General features: G+C 34.2%; 1 protein-coding gene across 5 annotated transcripts; it reads left to right on the top strand.

The window, feature by feature from the left end:
• The first annotated feature begins 7,966 nt into the window (after positions 1-7,966).
• LOC140973090 (uncharacterized) lies at positions 7,967-13,929 on the top strand. Of its 5 annotated transcripts, none has more exons than XR_012174569.1 (4): positions 7,967-8,126; positions 8,420-12,675; positions 13,408-13,465; positions 13,556-13,929. XR_012174569.1 is itself a non-coding variant. In XM_073435655.1 (3 exons), the coding sequence occupies exon 2, from the start codon at positions 8,523-8,525 to the stop codon at positions 12,627-12,629; it is 4,107 nt and encodes a 1,368-aa protein (XP_073291756.1). In that variant the 5' UTR covers positions 7,967-8,126; positions 8,420-8,522; the 3' UTR covers positions 12,630-12,675; positions 13,408-13,929. The 5 variants fall into 5 exon arrangements, 3 of the variants coding, with proteins under 3 accessions (XP_073291756.1, XP_073291754.1, XP_073291755.1); XR_012174568.1 differs by having other exon boundaries at positions 13,403-13,465; XM_073435655.1 differs by having other exon boundaries at positions 13,408-13,929.
• Positions 13,930-17,319: the final 3,390 nt, after the last annotated feature.

Genomic DNA, 17,319 nt, shown 5'->3' with positions numbered 1-17,319 from the left:
TTTTACGCCGATTGATTGGTTTGACTTTGATTTTATTAAGGAAATTATCAGTGGGGAAGGTCATACTAGTGCTGTTGACTGGTGGGCTCTTGGTAATATCATTTACCATAGATGATTCAATAAGGTTCCTATTTATTTTCATCAAATCTGCTACTTGTCCTCCTGACTTAATCTTGGTATTTGCTAGGAATTCTCTTGTATGAAATGCTTTATGGGTACACGCCGTTTAGGGGAAAGACGAGGCAGAAGAGCTTTGAAAACATTCTTCACAAGGATTTAAAGTTTTCTAGAAGGAAAGAGGTACCTTCTAATTAATAAAAGATAATCATGTCCAATTTTATCATATATTCGTATTATAGAACTGCAAAGGAAATTTTCATATCAGTACTTATAGGTCAGTGACCAAGGAAAACAGTTGATGTGTCGACTGCTAACCAGAGATCAAAAGAACATGAGATTAGGATCAAGAGTCGCCCCTTTTCGATGAAAATGATAAATAAGTAGATTCTGAACTAGATGAGTTGCAGAAACATTTATAGGAGGCAAGTGCACGATTATTTTCCGAATACTCCAATAATTTTACTATTTCTCAACGTGCTCAACATTTGCGTGTTTCGAGTGCAGAGATCAAAATGACACAGTTAGACGGAATGGGAATCTGATCATGGTGATGTTCTTGAGAAAGTTGAGGCCTCACATTCCCTTTTTTCCTTCTTTTGGGTTTTCTGCAGTTTGAAATTCCCTGATATTTGCACTTCAAGAAGGTTGTGTGATAGTTTTGGTTGTGTTAAGGCTCATCTTCATTTTTGTTGTTCAATCTGTGCAATATACAGTGTTTTTTTTTCCAAAATTTGTAACATCTTTTTGTTGTGAGTTTATCACAACAACCCAAAAATTAAATATATTTTTGTTTCTGAAAATTAGACTCTGTTTTGGTAAATATTTTAAAAATATTTTTAATATTTTATAAGCAAAAAAGAAAAACAATGCATGTGTTGGACAATATTTTTGGAAATGTTTTTAAAAAAATTGTTCTCCGAGTATAATTTTTAAATAATAATTGAGAGTTATTGTTTTTACAAAATTTTAAAACGAAGATCAAACGGGTAATAAATTACAAATATGAAAACAAATTGTGCAAAAGAGTTTTTATAAAATAGTTATCTAAACATCTTCTTAATTTTTTTAATTATAAAAATTAACGTTTTTATAAAATAGTCGTGCAAATGCATATTTATTCTTAAAAAAATTTAAAACTTTTTATAATTTTTTCTTATAAAAAAACACTTTTATAAAAATGTTTTATAAACATTTGTTCGAGATAAATTTTATAAAATGATTTCATAATCTAATTATCATTTAACCTAATGAATACTATAAACAATAATTACTTTTAGAAGTTATGACACTATGTCTAATAGTGCAATTATAAATTTATATATAAACTTCCAAGTCATATTTTCTTTGAATAATTTAAATTTTGGTCATATATTTGTTTTATTGTGATTTTAATCATCTATGTTATCAAATTTCATTTTTATTTCGATATTTTTGTTTTTTTTTCTTTTCCGTTTGTATCAGACATAACGTTGACATAATGTCGATGTGATACTCTTATCTATAATACCATATCAGCACTCTCGATATAAAAAGATTACAATTTAAAAAAAAAAAAGAAAAGATAAATGATAAAAAAAAATACAAATAAACATAATAAAAATTATGATTTTTTCAATTTTTAAATTACATTGTGTCGCACCAAAATATATCGAGAATATGCTTGGGCTAAATACGATGTGCGTGGTTGTAAAATTATAGTTTTACATACAAATTTTTAACATGATATCTATTATTTTTCATACAACTCAATTAGTTGCATGACGATCTCAGCCTAAGAGCTAACGCTGTCGTTTATTGTCGTTAATTTAAAAACATCAACTTTCAGTTGGAAAATATTTTTTCCTGTACAATAACTTATTATTTTTTAGTTTTGGTCTATTAAAATCAATTTTTGATTTTGGTTGAATAATTTCTGAATTTAAGTTATTTTGATCAATCGACCATCAGAAATGTTCAATTTTCGTCGTAAAACGTTGACTAGATTGTGGCCAAAGGTGATGTAGCAAAAAAATTGGGGATTTATTAATTTCGGATAGAAATCAATTTATTTGAAATCAACTTAACATACAAAATTCAAACAAATCAAGCAAATTTACAAGTTCTATGCATTTCACCAAATAATTCATCCATTGTGACACCACAATATGTTTTAGTCATTACTTAATAAGAATTTTCCGGCGAAAATTCAATATTCCGATGGTATTTGAACCAAAATAGCCAAAATTCAAAGTTATTATATCAAGATCAAAATTTGAAAAGTCATAGAACAAAAAAAAATTACTAGAGNAAACTTTTTGATTCCATAGATACGGAAAATCATACTAGACTCGTAAAAAGTGTAAAAGGGGAAAACAAATATCTGTCACAATATTTGATAATCATCTTTATCGGCATTAATACAAAGACGTGCATGGCCATCCAATTTAAGAATCGTTACCCATAAAATAAAAGGAATAAAACATTTAACGTGCAATAAAACGAACACCTATAATTGGGGTCATTGGATTTAAGACAATTTATAGTTTCACTTACGTCATCCTATGCGTGTAAAACAGTGGGTGGCCCAAATTAGCAGTGCGGCTGACCCGATCGAATAATAATTTTCAAAAAAATTATTCCTGAATATATGATTTTTCCAAAATAATTTTCTTACCTTCCAAACTCCATGGATTTAAAGAATTCTAAGTTTAAAAAAATTAGACATTTCTAACTATCTAGAAAGTTTACATATTTGGTCTCATAACTTAGACGTTTTTTTTGTTGTAATTTTTTGGTCAATTCATGGTCTTAGTTCAATAATTTATATTTTATTCAATTCGATTTTTTTTCACCTCAGTGCATGCATGCTGATGTAGCTCTAGAAAATGACGAAGTGACATATAAAATCGTTGATATGACATTGAATATTGTTGACGTATGATGTTACATCTAAATTATCAAAATTTAGGTGAAATGAACTAAAATTATAAAAAATGAAAATTAATGGACTAAAACAGTTAATTGATAAATAACATTAGAAAAATAGAAGAGTGCAAGTTTTAGCACCAAAAATTTGATTTTTATCTTTTCACCATCGTTAAGCACAAGTAAAAAATTTTTTTTTTTACTTTCACAGATTTATTTTTATTTTTACATAAATGTAAAAGATGCATGCATGAAGTAATAATTAGGATGTGGTTTGAAAATTATTTGGATAGACGTCTATTGTGAATATGGTATTCTCTCAGGACCACGGGTCCTGTAGCACAATCAGAAAATGTCATTTAGAGGAGATAAAGTATTAAAAAATATATATGTAAATTTTCACTTTGTATATATATCATAGACATAATTAAATTAAGTAATCGCATCATTCAAAATGATTTGTTATATACAATAATTGTCTCTCTTGATTAAAGCAGTCGAAAAGTTGTGCTTAAGCTGTTGTACAATTTAAAAGTTTCAAGTTACATCGTTACCAACAGTGATAAATTTTAGTAAAACGACAAACTATCAATTTTACAACAGATATCAGAACTTAGATCATGAGTTTGATTCTCATTGATGGTAAGGAATACAATTATTGAGAGTAAAATTATTGGATGCAAGAATTTTTCAGTGTTTGAGTTATTGTACGATTTAAAATATTTGAGTTACACTGTTACTATCTACTATAATTTTTAATAAAACCACAGTTCTTACATGAAGAAATATGGGGTAATGTGTTGTCCCACCGACCATCTTATGCTGTTTAGTAGTATATATATTTAGAGAAGGCATAGTGAATTGCAATATGATCAATGATAACTAATTTAGTAAATACACATAAATGCATAGGCAGACACGCATGCAATTATTATTTCATTTTTAATTAATATGTGGCATGCCAATGCCATTCCTCCTCCTGTAAAACTATTCATTATTGTCCTTCCCAAATGACGTCATCCTCAATCTGACCTTACACGTTCTTTGTTTGTGTTTTTTTTTTTTTTTTTTTTTTTNAATCATTTTCTAACGTAAATATACTCTTACCGTTATATTCTCGAGTTTTGAATTCAGTGTTCGATTTGAGAACACTTTAATCTTAAAGTCAAACACACTCTTATCTCATGCCATACANGGATTTGCAAGAAAGATAATATTAGTATGTAATGTAGCACAAATATCATCATTGAATCAATCATTGGCCAGTTAATTAATACAACATAACATGCAATGACGGAACCAAGAAACTCTAAAATTTTTTAATGTTTTAAATTGAACTTATTCTAAAATTAATGTATAAAAAATTTAAAAATATTTGGACCACACGAGCTTTAGTAATGTGGCTTTGTCACGGATAACATGGTGGTAGCTAGGAACGAGCTGAATGAAGATTATACAAAATTGCAAAGGTAACGTCTTATAAAGACTCATTTTGAATATGTATTGAATTAAATTGAATAATTGGTCTATGAAACGTTAATAGTATATACTAGTAAAAGATGCGCACGTGCGTGGTATGTGTTATTATTATTTTTAATTTGATCAAATAATACTAAATAATTAATACGAAACTATTTTCAATTTAGAAGAATTGTTCGATTTAAAAAAGAAGTTTTGTTTAAATTTTTTTCTATATAAAATATGAATTTGAGGAAATTTTCAGTAGGATAATTATAAAATTAAATATTTTGATGTCTTCTAAGATAGTTACTATAAGAATCTCACGTTTAATAATATAGCATAGAATATAGAGCGATCTTTCTGTCATAAAATGTATCTACCAAGTGATCAATGCCAAAAAAGAAGTGCATGATCGTATGAGGGTGTAAAAGGTAGTTGCAAATTGGTCCTTGTAATATTGAAATTCAATGCGTGACTACTCAGCCATGCGGTTGCGCTGCCTGCCTTAGAACAAAGCCTGCAATCAATTAATTGCCAGATTATACATCAGCATGACACCCGCGTCGTCGGTACTGATCATTTTTCCCTGTCTAACTCGAGTATTTCAATTTTTTTTTAAAAAAAATGAAATAACATTTAATCCTTTGCATTTCATACTGAGCAATTATTTAATTTTTCGACTGTCACCTCAAAATATGTACGTTATTCTATGATTCGTTTTTTTAAAAAGAAAAAAGAGGAAATCATTAATCAAAAAGTTTTAAAAAAAAAATCAATGTCGTGTTTGGGACAAGACGATAAAAGTTAGAACTCAAAATTATCTAATGCTTCATGGATTAATATAATGAACCGAAAAAAACTGAATTTATCGAAATTTTTGATGCAGTATAGTATTGATACCGAAATTTTCGGTACGATAATAGTATGAAATTTGAAAATCTTTGGTATATACCGAAATGCCGAAAATAATATATACAAATTAAAAAATATATAATATTTTTTAATAATGAAGTTAAAATTTGAAAAAATATATAGTATTTTTTCAACATAAAACTGTATACATCGATATCGTACCAAAATCTCTGCATATCACCACATTTCGGTATAATCGATATACAAATTATACGAATTGATGATATCGATATAAATATTTTTATATCATAATTTTCGGTTCTATTACGATATGAAATACCTAAACTAGACGCACATAGATGGGAGATACGCATGTAAAATTTTTATAAGTTACAGATAAAATTCCTTAAAGATGGATGACACTGTAAAATGTGCATGCTACACATGCATGCATGCAATAGGCACGTGGGGCCTCAAACTATCGCCTTCAATCGACTCTGATCTCAATCTTCTCCTAGCTATTTATATGTCCTAACTATATGCTTCATCGAACAAGATCAACGAGTCAATACTTTTGAGTACCAATCACTATTTTCACGCAAATCACATAAAATTAAACTACCACCATCATGCCTAAAATTTCATCCACTCGATGGTGTCCAACCCCAGAACAGCGCATGATACTGAAGGAACTGTACAGCAGAGGAATAACGAATCCGAATTCTTCTCAGATACAAAAAATCACCGCCCACCTTTCCTTCTATGGCATGATTCATGGCAAAAACGTGTTTTACTGGTTTCAGAACCATAAAGCCCGTGACCGCCAGAACCTCAAGAAGAAGCTTGCCATCGCCAAGCAACTTCACCAACAGCAACGCCCGTACCACCATTGTTACAGCTTCGCGGAAAATATTCGTTTCGAAACTAATAATGGGGCGGTACTGGATGAAATGATGAAGCATGCATGGTCGACGGCTGAAGATCTCCCGAGAGATTGCAATGATTTGATGATGATTCCCACCTTCCCTTGCTGTGGGAATAGGCCCCTGGAAACCCTGCAACTCTTCCCCCTCAAGTCTCCAGGCCAAATGGATTATCAACATGAAATTACTGCATCCAATCTTTGAAGGAATCTCCTGGTCAATCAAGTCCAAGTTAACCGCGGCGTAAAATTCGAGAAGCTACCCCAGATCAACTAGCTAGTAATTGTGTTTTATAGAAGATAAATTTACGTACTGTATTTTTAAATTTAAAGAGCGCAAGTCTAATATAATTTAACCTTTTTCAATATAAATTTGTAGCTGCATTGTGTCTCAGCTAATGAATACGGTGTATTTGTTGTTTGCCAACACACACACATGCGTGTGATCTTGCACCTAAAGGCTAAAATGCAGGGAATGATGGCGTAATCTGAGCTGGCCGTCCGATCCAGTTGGATTTAAATTTTTTTTATTTAAAATTTTTAAAGATAAACAAACGACTGTTCTTCTCTCATTCTCCATGTTCTTACCCCACACTGTACGATCTCAAATTAGAAAGTCGAAGAGGAAGGGGGAGGAATGGGTGGTCCGAGAAGCGCACGGCGGGGAGAATGGGTCGTCTCGTGTTCTGCCGTCCGGGAAACGCATGCACAAGCCATTTTCTCTTCCAGATCGGAAATGACAAATAAAAGTTGTTGAGTAAGGTCAAAAATTCCGAATTGAAAATACCACTTATTTTCCACATATTGTGAAATAACTTTGAAGTAATTTTTCCCAAGTTAAAATCATGACATATGTTTCTCATCCAGATTCTATATTCGCAATGATTTTTTAAATTTAAATCCAGCTAGCATCCATGTTCCCTGTGCACGATAACATACACACACACACACACACACACACACACACATATATATATAGATTGGTTTGGCTTAAAATGTGTACATCCACTTTAGAACTCGGAGCAAAGTTTTTATTTATGAGTAATGAGATCAGTACAAAATTACAGGAAATGAAGTAAGCTGAAGAAGATGATATCTCCTCTGCTAACTGAACTCTTGGCCGCTTATATATCAGATAGTTTAATCTAATACACAGCCCACTTATCATATTAGCCCGGCCCATTAGCTTGTATCCTAATAAGCCCATCTCTTCTACTCCTTAATCTATATACTCAGTTTTCTTTCTTCATCACTCAATATTGGAATATACTGATCAAAGCTCAACAATTATATAATCGTAAAGGGTTTGGGTATCGAACACGAAACATGTGTCACCAACAAAATTGAGTTTGGAGCACGAAACTTCATCCAAAACTTAGACCTTTATGTCAGATGAACTACAAACCATCGGTTCAACACCTTTTTTTTATGTCATCATTTAAAAAGATATAAACTTTCATTTTACTATATATAAATAGAATCATACTATTTGGAGGTGAATTTTGACTTCGATTCGTGATAGTTTTATTTTTATACATTTTAATTTAAATTTGTGATTTGATTATAATAGAATTAATTTTTAAGTAATATATATGTTTAAAAAATAAAGAATAATGAGAAAGAAGCTTCCGGTTTACGTTTAAGATTCGAACGGACCGAATGGTGTTTTTCTTACTCGACCTGGGGCCTATTTTGGTAATATCACGTGTTTCTGAATCAGTCGGCTCCTCGCTCACATTAGCATACAGCGGTCACGTACTCGTTAACTTTCTTCCCTCTTTCCATATCGATTGCTAGGGTTGTCACGCTACGATATATCATCTCAATTGCTCCACTCGGATTCTTCTGCGTCTTCGTTAATTCCAGGGTATTCTTTGATCATCTCACCTCCAGGCTCCAAGTATTTTTAGAGCATGATTGATGGGTATTTGATTTCGTTCGTGCTTTCGACTTTGCTTTGTAATCTGGGTGTTTTTCTGTAGTTAAGTATTTGAATTGGATTGGGTAATTGTTTGAATTGGGAATTGGATTCTATTTCTTCTACTTTCTGTGTTTTTGTTCTCAGAGTTACTCGGCTCTATGTTCTTTATTTTTATTGCATGGATAAGTCAGGTTTTTTTTTTAATTATTATTGACTTGGATTTGTTTGTGTTCTTATAGGATTTGAATTGAGCTCGAGAAGTTTCTGGAGTATGGTGGTGTTCTGAAATTCTGATAAGACATGATTCCTGTTATTTGTTTTTTGCGGTTATGCTACTGTTGAATGGCTATTGAAAAGTGTAGGTTTAAGTTGTCTCGTTGCAATCCAGAGTATCAGTTGCCCCAAATGAGGGACACGGTTGTGTGTGGTGATGATGAAAATTTGCAGCGTGGAAACTCTATTTCAGCTGTTGAATCAGATGATGATGAGGATGATCAATTTGATGAATGTGATTCAGGAGCGGGATCAGATGACTTTGATTTACTTGAATTAGGCCAAACTGGAGAGGAATTTTGCCAAGTCGGAGATCAAACTTGCAGCATTCCCTATGAACTCTATGATCTTCCTGGGTTTAAAGATGTTATATCTATGGAAGTATGGAATGAGATTTTAACTGAAGAGGAAAGATTTAGTCTTGCCAAGTATTTACCTGATATGGACCAAGAGAATTTTGTTCTTACACTGAAAGAGCTTTTTTCTTATGATAACTTGCATTTTGGGAGTCCTGTTGATACGTTATTTGAGATGCTGAAGGAAGGATCATGTGAGCCAAGGGTAGCACATTACAGGCAGGGTTTGAATTTCCTCCAGAGAAGACAACATTATCATTGCATTCGAAAGCATCAAAATGCGATGGTAAACAATCTCTGTCAAATGAGAGATGCATGGATGAACTGCAAAGGGTATAGTATCGAGGAGAAACTTCGTGTGTTGAATATTAAAAAGTGTCAGAAGAGTTTGATGAATGAAAGTATGGAAAAATTTGGTACTGACTCATCCGACAAAGATGATTCAGGCAATGATTTATGGGGCGAAAAAGCTAAGGATGGGAAATTAGTTCCAAAGACAGGTCGGTTTTCTGGATATAACCGGTCTTTGGAATTGGATATTTGTGCTCCTGGCCTAAAAATTGTCACAGAATCAAACAAGCAAGCAAAGAAGAACCCTAAAGGTACTTTGAAGTTGGCTGGATCCAAAACCACCTCAGCAAAAGAGTTTGCAGACCATTCGCTGTCGATTCATCGTGAAGTCGAAATGCAGTCAAGACATCATGGTTTGGCTTTGCCTGTTTATCGGAATAAACCAGCGGTAGCTGCTTATAATACTTCTGCGTCAGTCAGGATGAACAAGAGGCTGATACAGGACAATGATGAGGAAGACACAACGTTTGCAGTAGCTTTGCACAGAGAGCGAAATCTACCACGAGGTGGAGTAAATGCGAAGTCTAAAAGTTTGAAATTTGGAAAGAAACAAAAAGGCTCAGCGGGTGGGAGTGATGTGGATAGTTCCTTGGGTCTCCTTGAGACATCAAGGAGTGATATAAGTACTCGTGGAAGGAACAGTGCTGTTAATCAGTTTTCCGATATTAGGGTTACAAAGCCATCTAATAGAAGAGATGTGTACGATGGAGGGGCCAAAATGAACTTCCCCAAGAATTTTCAGCAATTGTCTTCAGAGAATGAGATGGAGTTTGTTAACAAACTGAAGTTGAATTCGTCCTTGAAAGCAAGTCAACTTGAGCTTTTGGGTGGAAGTGAGCCAACATGGCTTGGTAAACCACTTGGGGGTCCTTTTCCTGATGATTCACCATATGATCGCACTGCACATTTTGATGCCAAAACTAAGAAGTGGGCTATGGGAAGGAAAGCAATTGATCTCAATGCAAATGATACGTTATTACAATCTATGAGCAGAGCTAAAAGTTTACAAGAAAATTTTCGAACAAGTTTAAAACCAAATAGACAAAGAGATGGGGCAGAAAATGTAGGTATTGTAGCCTTTGACAGAGGTGAAGAAACAGAGTCTGATTCATCGGATCAAATGATGGATGATAATGATGAGAATCCTTTGATGAGGAGCAAGTGGGCTTACCCTGGTGGTGTGCCAGATTCGAAATATAGCCCAGAGACAAAAAAGGTCAAACTTTCTAGGAAAGATGCAAAAGGTAGTAACTACCTTAGACTTGATGGATCGTTAAAATCTACTAACCAGATGGACGATTATGGTGAAGATCAAGATATTACTAAATCAGTACACAAGGGTAAGATGCATGATGCTTGCTACTTGAATGTGTTGCCCACTGATGATTCACAGAGAGATTATTTTATTGGATCAGGCAATGTAATTGGAGGTGATGATCAACAACTGTTCTATCCATTGGGAAGAAATGGTCGTGTAGAAGGAAGCCATGGCAATATTTTCAAGTCGTCTTCTCTGAAATCCTCTTTTGTTCCTGGGAGAAAACAAATAAGTGAGGCTCAATGTAATACTGATCATCCTCCATCGGATTACATGAATGATTACAGTCTTGAGGATGACTTGCTCTGGGCGCAACCAAATGCAGCAGATAATGGAGTGTCTTTCAAGTTGGGAAAGAAAGGTCAGATGGTTGAGTCATCCACAGGCCACCATGCCGAAATATCTGGTGCGCATTTGGTAGGGTGCAATACTATCTCAAAGAAACGAAGACTGAAGGAAGGCTCAACCAACATGGACCTCAAAGATAATAATGATTGTCTACATGATACTCAGCTGCTACTTGGTGGTATCAATTCTTTGAGGAAACATGGTAAAAAGAACACGTTGGGGGAGGACTTTGATGTTTTAGAGGATGAAATTTCTGAGCCACCGTCTGTAGATGCGGAAATGGAAGTTGTTGAGACGCAAACCAAACCGAAGAACAAGGCATTTCCTTTAATCATACCTACAGTACTCACTGGGTTTTCGTTCTCCATTATCCATCTTCTTTCAGCGGTTCGCAAGGCTATGATTACTATGCTTCCAGAGGAATTCTCAGAGGATAGAAAACATGATGATAAAGTTGATGCTGGAGAAGGGGTCAAGGAGGAACCAGAAAGAAAGCAGGAAGATACCAGTGCAGTTAATTCAACCTCTGGTGCGTCTATTGAAGCTTTACAAAATTCTACAGAACAAGGCCTCATCTCTCGAACTGTTCAGGAAATTGTTAGCCTTGTTAGATCAAATCCTGGAGATCCTTGTATCCTTGAAACTCAGGAACCGCTACAGGATTTGGTCAGGGGCGTTCTAAAAATATTTTCGTCTAGAACTGCACCTCTAGGTGCGAAAGGGTGGAAACCTCTTGTTGTATATGAAAAATCTACCAAGAGTTGGTCATGGATTGGTCCTGTAGTTGGCAATTTTTCTGACTCTATGGTGATTGAAGAGGGGACATCTCCAGATGGGTGGGCCCTTCCATATAAAACACTTGTCAAACTGGTTGACTCATTCGCTAATTGGCTGAAAAACAGTCAAGATGCCCTTCAGAAAATAGGAAGCCTTCCTGCTCCTCCTTTGACACTGATGCAAAACATTTTGGATGAGAAAGAGAGGTTCAAGGACCTGAGAGCTCAGAAAAGTCTCAGTACCATCAGTCCGAACCCTGAAGAAGTAAGAGCCTACTTCCGGAAGGAAGAAGTTCTTAGGTATCTAATACCAGACAGAGCTTTCAACTATACTGCCGTTGATGGTAAAAAATCCATTGTTGCTCCTTTGAGAAGGTGCGGTGGCAAGCCAACATCAAAGGCCCGGGACCACTTTATGTTGAAAAGAGATAGACCACCGCATGTCACAATTCTTTGTCTTGTGAGAGATGCTGCTGCTAGATTGCCTGGAAGCATTGGAACCCGAGCGGATGTCTGCACCTTGATTAGAGATTCACAGTACATTGTGGAAGACGTTTCTGATGCACAGGTCAATCAAGTTGTTAGCGGTGCACTGGATCGTTTGCATTATGAACGCGATCCGTGTGTGCAATTTGATGGGGAGAGAAAGCTGTGGGTTTATTTACACAGAGAAAGAGATGAAGAAGATTTTGAGGATGATGGAACTTCATCCACAAAGAAATGGAGAAAACAAAAGAAAGAACCTTCTGAGCCATCTGATCAGGGTGGTGTTACAGTTGCTTTTTCTGGACCTGTCGAGCAGTTAGGGTTTGATTTGGTTTCAGATCTCAATGTTGATGCATCATTTGCAGACGACAGTAAGACATTAGGCGTGGAATGCCACAGTGGTAATGATCAGGGAAAGAACAATCATGATCCTTCACCGATGACTTGGAGTGGCCTTGGATTGAATTCTATGGGCGAAAATGAATTGATTTGCCAAGAAAATTCCGCCAATGGAGATTTTGAGGACACATTTGGTGAATAACCTCCAGTGTGGTTGTATCCTAAGGCTATCTGCCATTATCTTTAAGGTATCCAGTATAATCTTTTAGCCTGCTTATTATGTTGTCTTCATTGTAGCAACACAAAGCTTTAAACTGAAGCAAAACAAATATTAGATTTACATAAACCAATGAGATAGCTGATCAAATCCTGATGTAGATGTCCTTCAAAAATTTCTAAAGTCGAGTCTATGTAAATAATAAGGAAAACATCCACTTTTATGCTAAATTTATATAATATGGTATCTTGTGCTCATGTCCCCAAGTTAAAAAAAACATAACCTGTCAAACTTCTTCGACTCCATAGATCTACTAATTATCTAATAATGTTAGATATAATTTGACACATTCAATGAGATTTGTCTATTCTCTTCTATTGGATCAAGATTAAGTTTACTAATTATTTGATAATGTTTGGTATGGGTTCACACGTATTCAACGATATTTGCCTATTCTCATCTATTGGATCGAGATTGAGTTTGACATGGCAATAGTAGCATTTTAATTACACAAACTAGGAACAAACATTCGAGGAAACAAGCCAATAACCCCTAAAATTTAAAAATGATCAGAACAATTTCAGTTTGCTAGCTTAGTTTCGAAACAATGTAGCTGCTTTTATAAAGATTATTGGTTGTGTCAAGTTTGATCTATCACCATATCGTGTTATCTTGGAATTTATCTTAAACTGGCCTTAATGCCAAGCTATGCACTTGGACTTTACACCAGTTTCTGTGTTTTGTTTCTTTTGCCCCAGTGAAGGTGTGAAGTTCTGGTGCAATCGCAGTGGAAACTAGGTCCAACTTTCATGTACAAACAGGTATAATTTGCCGTCACTTGCCGTATGGAGATAATAGACCAAAAAGGAGAGCAACCATTAACTGCTATCGTTTTGCATGTGGAGCTTCAGGTTTATACTCGCATATCTTGCCTAGTTGAACGCGATGAGCTCCAACCAAGTTTGCTGAATGCGGAGCGGCCGCTGATGTTTTTGTTCACAGATTCATCAGGTTATGTAAATTTTCTTGGTTGAACCATGTAGAATAATATAAGTGTAGATGCCAAAATAAAACATGAGTAAAGGAATATCCTTCCTGGTATGTTATAATTCAGTTCTTTTGATGCAGCCCGAGTACAATTCGGGTTAAAAATTAAGAAAAAATTGCAAAAATTAATGCGATTCTTACCTTCCAATGTATAACGCAATTTTCTGGTTCAAATGACAGATTCATTGTATTCTTAGGGTGAAGAATTTAGATAATGAAGTGTTAAACATGTGCTTAATGTAGCATGTCTTAAAAAAGTATTTTTAATTTGAAAAGAACCAGGTTTTATGTTTATTAATTCAAAAATACAGTAAAAGAAATCAAAGGGAAGTCGAATTTACACACATAAAATATTAATGTTGATAATATTAATGTGATAAAATACGTGTCATTAAATCAATTGTTATGGTAATACATTTAGGTAGCTAGAACATATGATGTCTTTCGTGTATGGGAGTCTGAGACACATTGCCTCTCTGTTAGGATAGATCAGAAACTTTTAGGGAAAACGACGGTCAAATACAGTGTCAACTGTCAAATATCTTAAGTGAAAATGATATTTTTTTTAGTGGCATGTTTGTTTATTTATAATTTTAATCATATCTGTTGTTATATTTTTTTATTATCGATAATTTTAGTCATTTGTTTTATTAGAACACTGATATAGCATTACAAACGTTAACCCATCATTGGTGTCACATTCGTGTTATATTGAAAAAAGAGTTAAATTACAAATAAAACCGTAATAATATTAAATTCGATAAGATGGATTATCAAGATTGCAAATAAACAAATGAATAAAAATACTTTTTTTCCCATTTCTAGTTATTCCATCATTAATTCTGTAATTTATTTTATTTTTTTATTTTTTATTTTGTAAAATTACTACTAGTCCCACAAGTTCGAATTATTTGGAGTTGCGTGTATTCAATTTATAAATATTTAAATATTTCTTTGCACAACTGTTGTCCGAAAACTTGACATCATAGGATCGGAAAAATGATTTTATAAACACTTTGAATTCAAAGAAATTAATTCCTAAATTTGTAAGTTTTCAAACAATGTTTGTATTTGTCTTACATATCATCAAATAAAAAAGTCGTTTTTTCGAAATGTTTGGTAAGGATATCGGATGTCGGGCGAGGCACCATTCGAGTTTTACTTTTAAGCACAATGAGACTGCTCATACTTTCCTGACTATGATGATGACATGTTTGCTTAGCCTCTTGTTCACGTTTTTGATGTTCTCATCGGAAAAATCATGATTACAATCATCGACCTTGAATGAAGGAAACTCGCTATGTTCAAACTCAGGTAGCATGATGTAATTTCCCTTTTCTTTACCCCCTACGACTTGATCCAACTCCGGCCATTTGTATAAATATGAAATTGAAGTAATTATGAAAATAAATCAACAATCGACAATAAACCAATAATCGAGACTTGACATTATGATAATCAATAAAGAATTGAGAATTAAAGATCGAGAGAAAATTGTTTGAAAAAAATGAAAAGAGTAAGGGGTATTTATAGAATAAATTTCGGTAAAAAAATGCAATGGTCGACCTGTGTCACGCCCCGAAATCGAGACGTGTCATCGGCGTTGTTTAACAATTTAAAACCGTATAACAACAAGCCACGTAGTACATCAAATAGCCAAAAGCCAGTCTATTACATAAATCAATAATCGTCTTTACAATGCGATTAAAACGAAATGCGGAAGCGTATAACACGATAATATAACTAAGAGACAATGATAAGACTGGTCTTGAATTGGATTGACTTCATCACCATCCCCAAAAGTATTCTTGTTCTTTATCTTCGATTTGTTTCTCGTTCTTATCTGGAGGTGGGAATGTAAGGGGTGAGTACTTGGGAAATACTCAGTAAATGGGGGCCGATCGGGCATAACGAATATCAAGGTTATAATTATACGAATACATTATTATAATCTCAATCTTAAGCATGTTGAATCGAATATGAACAAGATACAAACATAGCACTGAAAATCATCTCCTTTTTCATGGTTTACTGATCAGTCCCCTATATGTTACTCCTCTAAGGGGCGAGGCCAAAAGAACGGTTATTATATCCCACCGCATCAGGGCCTTAAACAAAGCATATCAAATATCGGAATTTCCTTGCCATTTCTAATTCGAATCATTACAGTGCATTTCAAATATTTCAAACATGCTTTCAAATATTATAACTAATATCAAACAACAAATTGTTCAAAGATTTTCATAACAAATAAAAACGAATATATCATGCCGATCGAATTTGAAGAAACATACATAATGTATTTTTAAACAAATGTGGACATACTTACGAAGAAAAAGTATGTCGATATATATATCAAGTAGTACACTTATGAAATGCAAGTGTACGTAAAAGTATAGCAAAAACCCATTTACAAAGAAATATATATAGCAAAAGCCCACTTACTTGATGATAATCTTCAAAGATTTGAGGGAAAGACAACTAAAATTCGAACACGAAAGCTGCTGGACTGCGTCGAACCGGACAATAATTCAGCTACTGCGGTGCTTCGAAAATGGACAAGAATGAGTTGCTGAAATTTTCAGAATGTTGTGAATGTTTTGTGCTTTCTTTTTGGTCATCATGCATGGTATTTATAGGCTCATGGAAGGGAGGTGAAAAGGCTCTCATTCAAGGTCATTACATCCATGTTTATGGCCTTCTTGATGGCCTTAAACACCATTAACATGTTGTTATGTCTCTTCAAATTCCTCCTTGAATTCATGGCTTGAAAATGTGGTTTAAAGGATTGGCTTTGTGGCTCTTCAAATGTGGCTCTTCAAATTCTTTGGTCTTCACAACCTGTCGGTCCGGGTCCAGGCCGATTTGACGGGTTGACAGTTACACAACGACCACGTCATCGTTGATTTCAAATGAATAAAAACAAAAATATGGAACAGTGACCCGACGGGTCGACAAACGGTCACTTAATAATGACAATATATTGCAAACGGCCACTTGATCGGTTGATCGTTACCGTTTATATAATAAAAAATAAAAAAAATTGTCTGACAAATTGGGTCGAACACGTGCAATCCAGCGGATCGACGGGTTTCATACTTGTAAACCGTAACCGGACGATCCTAGGGTGGTTCCGATCACGTTTCTGGGTCAAACCCGTAGACCAGATTAACCAGTCCATTGAACACAGTCCGGTTGGAGTTCGGGTTTGGGTTGGATTTGACCAGACCCTTCGCTAGGTCTAGCTATGTTAAGTGATAAATAGTTTGTATAATTTGGTTAGATGTTTAAAAACGTCAAGGGTGATATGTGTTGTAGATAAAATTAAGGAGAGTTAAAAGTGAGGGAAGTTAATGGAATATTTGTGTATTTTTAAAAACAGTTTCATCGGAATACCATAAGGATTTGACTTTATTAAATACTATATATATCCATGACGACGATTTTATTCAAACTCGAAATTATATTTGAGAAAACCCACAATTCCATTACCTTCGTAAGCTAATTAATGAATATGTTGCACCACCTTTTATCTCTTTTTCATCATCGTTATATTTGAACTCTCTAAACAAAGATCGATGTCGAAATCCAGAGATTTGATGTCTGTCGTCCGAAAAACTAATACCTT

This window comes from Primulina huaijiensis, chromosome 3, assembly GCF_012295235.1.
Source record: "Primulina huaijiensis isolate GDHJ02 chromosome 3, ASM1229523v2, whole genome shotgun sequence".
In the NCBI taxonomy this organism is placed as follows: domain Eukaryota; kingdom Viridiplantae; phylum Streptophyta; class Magnoliopsida; order Lamiales; family Gesneriaceae; genus Primulina; species Primulina huaijiensis.
This window is presented reverse-complemented; position numbering and strand designations above follow the sequence as displayed.

Coding starts and splice junctions, on each gene's coding strand:
- LOC140973090 (XM_073435655.1), top strand. CDS start 8,523: ATGGCTATTGAAAAGTGTAGGTTTAAGTTGTCTCGTTGCAATCCAGAG.